Below are 7,569 nucleotides of genomic sequence, written 5' to 3'. Positions count from 1 at the left end.
AAGGTTCAAAGGGTCACAAAAATATAGTAGTAATGAATAATGATAAATAAATATCCGACTCGATCGTTTACATAGTCAAAACCATGGATTTCACTACTCAAGTGCCATCTATAAATATCAATTCAGCATTTTGCTTCCAACAACACAACCAAATCCTATATTGAACCGTGAGACTGATCGATATAGAGAAAGCTATACATATAGAGATACATAGAGAGAGAGAGAGAGAGAGAGAGAGAGAGAGATGGAGTTTCTAGGGCTAACTGGGGTTCTTGTTGCCTTCTTGGCAGCACTTTGCCTCTTCTTGCTTTTGATATTAACATTTTCTTGGTGGGTTTTCCCTAACCAAACACTTAAGAAGCTTAAGAAATGTGGTTTGGGAGGGCCAATCCCAACTTTTCCCCTTGGAAACATTAAAGAGATGAAAAGAAAGAATAACATTCAATCTTATGCTGTATCCTCAAATCTAACACATGATATACACTCTTATGTTTTCCCCTACTTCTCTAGCTGGCAGAAATCACATGGTAAGCCTCCTATGTCATATATCCATGCATTTTTTTTTCTCGAAGATCCTGTTCGAAACACTTTCGTCAAATATTAAACTTAAACAGCTCTATCAGTAAAAAATTCTAACCTTAATTAGTCATAGAGACTAATTGTTTCTACTAAACTTAACATATCCATGTATATGATACACAACATAATAACTCAATTGGTCATGATTCATGAAGGACTGAAGATATATATATGCATGGAGCTTGTTTATGTTAAAGATGCATTTTTTACTTTATATTTATGTAGGTAAGGTTTTCGTGTACTGGTTGGGGACGGAGCCATTTCTGTACGTTGCTGAGCCAGAGTTCTTGAAGAAAATGTCCACAGTGGTAATGGCTAAGAAATGGGGAAAACCAAGTGTGTTTAGAACTGACAGAGACCCCATGTTTGGGAGTGGTTTGGTTATGGTTGAGGGTAACGATTGGGTTCGTCACAGGCACATTGTTGCCCCAGCGTTCAATCCAATTAACTTGAAGGTATAATATCCCTCACTCCCTTTTCTCTTAAGTTTCATTTGTACCTCATAAACCTAAAACCTCAACCATGAAATTTTGAATGGCTTCGAATTATCCATGTGGAGCATCATGTCGTAATTTGAAGAGTGCTCACGTAATTGTATAAAGGAAAATATATCTTGTGGACCATTTCCTATTGTTTTACACTTTTGCTACATACAGTTAATATGTTTTTCACGTGTTAGGTAAAAAAGAGGAATTCGAATCACTTTAAACGTTTAACTTTCTACTAACTCCATGAACACAACATAATATATATATATATATATATATATATATATATATAACCAATTATATTACAGGAAACTACCACGAAATTATAATGCATGGCTCACCATACAAATTTAATTAATATTCTATTTTCTTTTCTTGATGTCAAAATATTGATGTATGCTTTGGCCATAAGCATATATTCTGATTATTAGTTGGTTGCATTTATCTACAGGACATGGCAAACATGATGGTTGATTCCACGAATCAAATGATAGAAAGATGGTTTAGCCAAATAAACTCAATTGGCAACTCCGAAATCGACATCGAAAGAGAGATTATAGCAACCGCTGGAGAGATCATAGCAAGAACAAGTTTTGGCATGAAAGATGACAATGCAAGAGATGTTTTCGACAAATTACGTGCCTTGCAAATGACTCTCTTTAAGACTAATCGTTATGTAGGTGTTCCCTTTGGAAAATATTTCAATGTCAAGAAAACCTTAGAGGCCAAGAAACTTGGGAAAGAAATCAATGAGCTCTTGTTGTCCATCATAGAAACTCGGAAGAATTCACCGAAGAAAAATTCTCAACAAGATTTGTTAGGTTTATTGCTTCAAGAAAATAATAATCAGGTTGATGGCCGGTCAGGGAAGACATTATCAACGCAAGAAGTGGTTGATGAATGCAAAACCTTCTTCTTTGGGGGCCATGAAACCACAGCACTTGCCATCACATGGACTTTGTTGCTTCTAGCCATGCATGAAGATTGGCAAAACCAGTTGAGAGATGAGATAAGACAAGTGGTGGAGAACACCGAAGAACTTGATATTTCCATACTTGCTGGTTTAAAAAAGGTAAGTTAATTGTTGACACATATATAAATTATATAATATGCTACAGTAATGTTAATTATAGTATCATCTAATGAAGTTATCCATAGAAAACGATAATAAAAATAAATAAATAAAATACGTGTGGCCTTTTTATTGATGAAGTTCACTATATACAATATGCTGGTTTAAATACAATTTTTTATTTAATTGATAAAAATTAAAATATTGTAAGATTATTCCATGGCCATTTTAACTATTTATCTGTGGTAGGGTTGAATCAAAATATGGCCCCTAATTATTTTCATCTTATATTACGATTAATTTCTTAATTTCATATATGGTATAAACAATATGCAATTCTTTTTTTATAAAAGAAGAAATTGTATTTATATGATAAGAGACTTGGAAAAAATGTTAGACGAGATCATTCAAGTGATATTGAAAGATATAAAAATATTATAAACAATATATAATTAAATTAAAGCTCGTGCAGGCAGCTGAAACATCAAACATGTATTTATTTTTTATATTTTTTTTCTTTTGTTGGATACACGGGGGTGCTAGAAAGTAAGAAAACGGCTACATGTGCCAGGCAACATGCGTACCTCCCTATGCCCTGGGGCTAATCCCACTACGCATGAGATACCCACAAAACACGACTTAATTTCATAGAACAAAAAAATGTCATTTTCTTTTCTAACTTTATTTTAGTTTACAAATAAAGCGTCAGCTTTACCTACCCTGACGTGGCCTATCTTTATAATTGGCACTTGATTACACCATTGACTTTAGATATATGTAGGGTTCTCTCTCCCTTGCTTTTCCTTATAAGTTATACATAATTAATTAAAATCAGCACATGCTCATTAATATCCACAGAACCACAATATTTATGCAGACGACAAAATTTAACAAAAAAAAGGTAGAAAATGTACACGTTTTTTATTTTACTAGGATTAATTGAAATGACTTTTTTTTGTTCAATTTATTTTAATGCATGAGTTGATGTTTCTCCCTAAATTAAATTATGATCTGACACGTAAATAAATGTCTTGACCACACTTGCAGATGAAATGGGTCATGAATGAAGTTCTAAGACTATACCCACCAGCACCAAATGTTCAGAGGCAAGCAAGAGAAGACATTAAAGTTGATGATATAACAGTGCCTAATGGGACCAACTTGTGGATCGATGTGGTAGCTATGCACCATGACCCCGAAGTATGGGGAAACGATGCAAATGAGTTCAGACCAGAGAGGTTCATGGATGATGTGAATGGTGGGTGCAGCCACAAGATGGGGTACTTGCCTTTTGGATTTGGAGGGAGAATGTGTGTAGGAAGGAATTTGACCTTTATGGAGTACAAGATTGTGTTAACCCTACTTCTCTCTAGGTTTACTTTTAAGCTTTCACCAGGTTACAATCATTCACCTTCTATTATGCTCTCCCTAAGGCCAAGTCATGGACTTCCACTCATAGTTCAGCCCCTTTAGAGTTTAGACACTCAACTCAATTTTACAAAGTAGATATATGTAGACTTTCTCTTAGTCAAGCTCGCCCAATCGTGGAATAATTGTAGTTAATTCACAAGAATCGGCATTAATTCCGAAACTGGGCACTTCTGTTGGTTCTTGATGATCCAAACTTGTGGACAATTGATGCCTTTGTTTTGTTGGATTGTACATGATGGAAATATCTTTAATAAGATATATCTATATATAATTGATCCTATGCGCTTGTGATTTGTCTATGTATATCTGTGTATATGAGAACCTAGCCATGATGATAAAATATCGATCCGTACATTTATCAAGCTTTACATGTAAAGGAAAAGGGTACAGGGGAGGGATGAATAAAATAAAGGTAAAACTATATATAATTAAGCACGTGAAATAGTTTCTAATTCTTGCAGTAAGAAAAATGTAAATTATATATCTTACCAGATAAAAACACTTATTTTAAATACTGCGTTTAATGGTAGTTAAAAATCATAGGAAAGTGTTAGCATTGTTAGTCAAATAACGTTGACCGATGACAAAAAAACAATTTGTAGGCTTTTAAAAATTGAAGGTAAAATACATTAAATAATTTGTTAGAGATAAAATTCATTAAATATTAAAAGTTAAAAATAAAAAATGTAATTAAACAGCTATTTTTAAATATAACGTTTTAAAGAAATTTAGAATTCAAACTGATTTAATTCTCGCAGTTATTTTTAATTATCTAACTTCAACTAGTTATTATTCATTTCTAATTGGTTTGGCAAATGTTTCACTTTCAAACTAATGATTGGAATAATAATTCTCAATTGACTCAGCCCAATCTTAATGATAATAATAATATTCAAAACAAATCAAACTTCACTTTTTGTTATTTATCCATGCATCATTGGTTTAATTGAGAAATAATATATATTTTTAACGACAAAAGTGAAATATTATTTATTATTTATTTTAAAATATGTGTATATAAAAAAATCATGTACAATACGAAATATATTATCAATTATTTAATTTTAAAACATTGTATATGTTAATATTATAGAGAGAAATCAAAATAACCATTATATACATGTTACACAAAAAAAAATCCATCTTTAATAATTTTATAAAAAATATATTTTTTATCGATTAAATCATTAAATTATAATTATAAATTATCTTGATTAGTTGTATCAAATTTTATCTTGATTTACTGCATAAAATTTTATCAAAATTGAAAAATTATAAGTATATAATAAAAAAAATTGATATATAAGAAAAATAAATCTAGACTATCCATTTTAACATACATAGTAAAGATTAAATCACAAATTATATATTTAAAGAAGGGATATATTCGCAATTTATTTTTGATATAGTTGGTGATATAACAATCATGAGGAGTTGCAATGATATGAAATTGACATGTGTTACGTAACCACCAATGCATATTTTTTCAGTGGCACGTCGAGTCGAATCTATCATCACGACAAACCGATAAAGGCGCCTGATCTGCAATGCTATGCCTATATAACTTTTTCTGAATAAAAAAGTAGAGGCTCTTATTTTAGGCTATAATTCATGTATCAAAATAATTAAGGGGATATAGTTCCCTCCCACCTCCTGTCTCTTTCTCTCACTCACAAACACACACACACTCATTATTAATAATTTAATATTGAATGAGAACCTTCTATTAAAATTTTATATATCCATCATAATCACCAAATTAAAGTTGCCTTCTCAACACACATTATCAGAAATTAAAATAATAGTTGCAAATTAAATTAGGCTTGGAAATGTGTGAAAACTAATGAAACAATTTGGTCGGTGCTAATATATACATCTTTATAATATTCATTAAATTAAAAGACTATGTCCAAATTCATCAATCCTACAATAACTTTTATTTAGTATTCATATTTAATATATATATATATATATATATATATATATATATATATATATATATATATATATATATATATATATCAGATTCGACATCAATACTTTATTTAAGCAAAATATTTTAATGTACCGTATCTTATATAAACTAGTAAAACAAAGGTTATTTCAAATTTTAGTTATAGAATATAAATAGATAAATAACCATCTCTCTCTCTCTCTCTCTCTCTCTCTCTATATATATATATATATATATATATATATATATCCATGCACGTACAGTTAAGGGGTAGATTAGTATCTATACCAGAAATTTTTTTTAGTTGACTAATGGACGGATCTATATCTATTTTGATGGATAAAAACTTAACACATTGTCACATTGTAGGTCAATTTTATGATCATTATCTATTAAATTTGAGCCTAGTTGTCATTTTTGCTGATAATAGAGACTTTATACTATTCTCCTTTAATTTCTTTGGATCTTTGAATAACTTTTTTTGGAGAACATTTATAATGTATAATTATTTAAATGAGTTATTTATCTTAAATTTGTTAATCTTATAATATCCCATAGATTAAAAAATTTTATACAAAAATTTATTCTAATGCTAAAATTACTGGAGTAAATGTTTAACTTGAACCATATTAAATTTTATAATTAAAAAATAATTTTTCAACTGGTAAGAATGAAGCAACAATTATTTATATAAGTAGCAAAATCATTTACTCCAATAATAAAAACTTATTAATTAATATTACTTGATTTTAAACAACTCATAAAACATCCTGTTAAAGATAAACCTAAAGTGCTAGAAAATTAACTAAAAGAACTAAGCCATTCTCTGCCGTTAAAGGCACAGTTGTTCTTCAAAGGACAACTATATCTTATAAGCAGTTTCTCACCGTTTTATGCTTCACACTTCTTATTTTCTTGTTTCGAATAAACTGTGTGGTTAGTTAAATGCCCATCCTTGCTGACCTAATTTCAATTGTCTGAATATAGACTCTTCCCACTCTTACTTTTAGGATTTAGCTTGTTATCGTTTTTTTTTTATCAGGCAGAAAGCTATAGAAAAAGGAAAAAAGAAGCTTGTTATCGTTTTAAGTGGAGGTTTAAAAGTGATTTTATATTTAATTATAGCATTTTTCTTTTAAACTGTTTTGACTTTGAACTATGGATATCTCATTTTATATCAAACTGAAATTTAACTCAATTATGAAAGAAGAATTTAATTAACAGCAAAGATTAAACCCATGCCATATTGTGATGTCCAGAATCAACTAAAGATTTATATATTAGAGAGAACCTATAAATAACTTTATATCTTTTAAAAAGTGAACAATAATTACATGTGGAACTTTATTTTTCTTAAAAAAACTATGCCCCGCCCACGGAAGAAAAAGAGTATATATAAAACGAAAAGGAGTTCTCAAAATTTTAAAACAAGATTCACACATGCATAATCAATAAGACCAAATGAAGTCTTCTGATTTCCGTGTTGAAAGCTCATATCACCTATATGTAGAACTGGTCAATCTCATATTCTTAAGTGGAACTTGATCCAATCCACACACAACACACAAAAAATGAAAAATAACTCCATGCTGTGTGTGGGTGTGTGTTTTGTCCTTGTCAACGTGTATTTATTTGGAGCATGAAAAATGAAGAGAAAGGAATAATTAAAGAACTACATGGGAATGAGGATGGCAAGGGAACACCAAATTTTGATACGCTAATAACGTATACTGTTTAATTTATGTTTTTGTACATTGGATACTCAAACGTACGAAAACCCAAATGTCATTTTCAAAGGCTCGATAAAATTGACGTGCACTAGCTTTTTTTGTCTTATGAAAAGAAAAGAAAGGACAGGTACACATGAATATTGACGCGGGAGCTTCAATATGTAGTTTGCCTAAGGGGCACTCAAGTATTTCCAATAACCATTTTGACAACGGTTAATTATTAGATTCGCTTCACGTCTGAGTTGTTGAATGGAAAATAATAAGCTTACACCTATTTTAGGTTTATGGGGGTGAAAACAAGAGGGAGAAAAACTT

General features: G+C 30.3%; 1 protein-coding gene across 1 annotated transcript; it reads left to right on the top strand.

Annotated features, from left to right (window-relative positions):
• Positions 1–244: 244 nt before the first annotated feature.
• Positions 245–3,841, top strand: LOC114369461 (cytokinin hydroxylase-like). The gene is made up of 4 exons (XM_028326692.1): positions 245–527; positions 805–1,034; positions 1,519–2,139; positions 3,187–3,841. Exons 1-4 carry the CDS (start codon positions 245–247, stop codon positions 3,610–3,612), a joined length of 1,560 nt encoding a protein of 519 aa, XP_028182493.1. The 3' UTR covers positions 3,613–3,841.
• Positions 3,842–7,569: the final 3,728 nt, after the last annotated feature.

This window comes from Glycine soja, chromosome 10 (assembly GCF_004193775.1).
Source record: "Glycine soja cultivar W05 chromosome 10, ASM419377v2, whole genome shotgun sequence".
In the NCBI taxonomy this organism is placed as follows: Eukaryota; Viridiplantae; Streptophyta; class Magnoliopsida; order Fabales; family Fabaceae; genus Glycine; species Glycine soja.
Note: the sequence above shows the minus strand (reverse complement) of the source record. Positions and strands in the feature narration are given on the sequence as shown.

Coding starts and splice junctions, on each gene's coding strand:
- LOC114369461 (XM_028326692.1), top strand. CDS start 245: ATGGAGTTTCTAGGGCTAACTGGGGTTCTTGTTGCCTTCTTGGCAGCA. Junction 528..804: donor TAGCTGGCAGAAATCACATG/GTAAGCCTCCTA, acceptor ATATTTATGTAG/GTAAGGTTTTCGTGTACTGG. Junction 1,035..1,518: donor TCAATCCAATTAACTTGAAG/GTATAATATCCC, acceptor ATTTATCTACAG/GACATGGCAAACATGATGGT.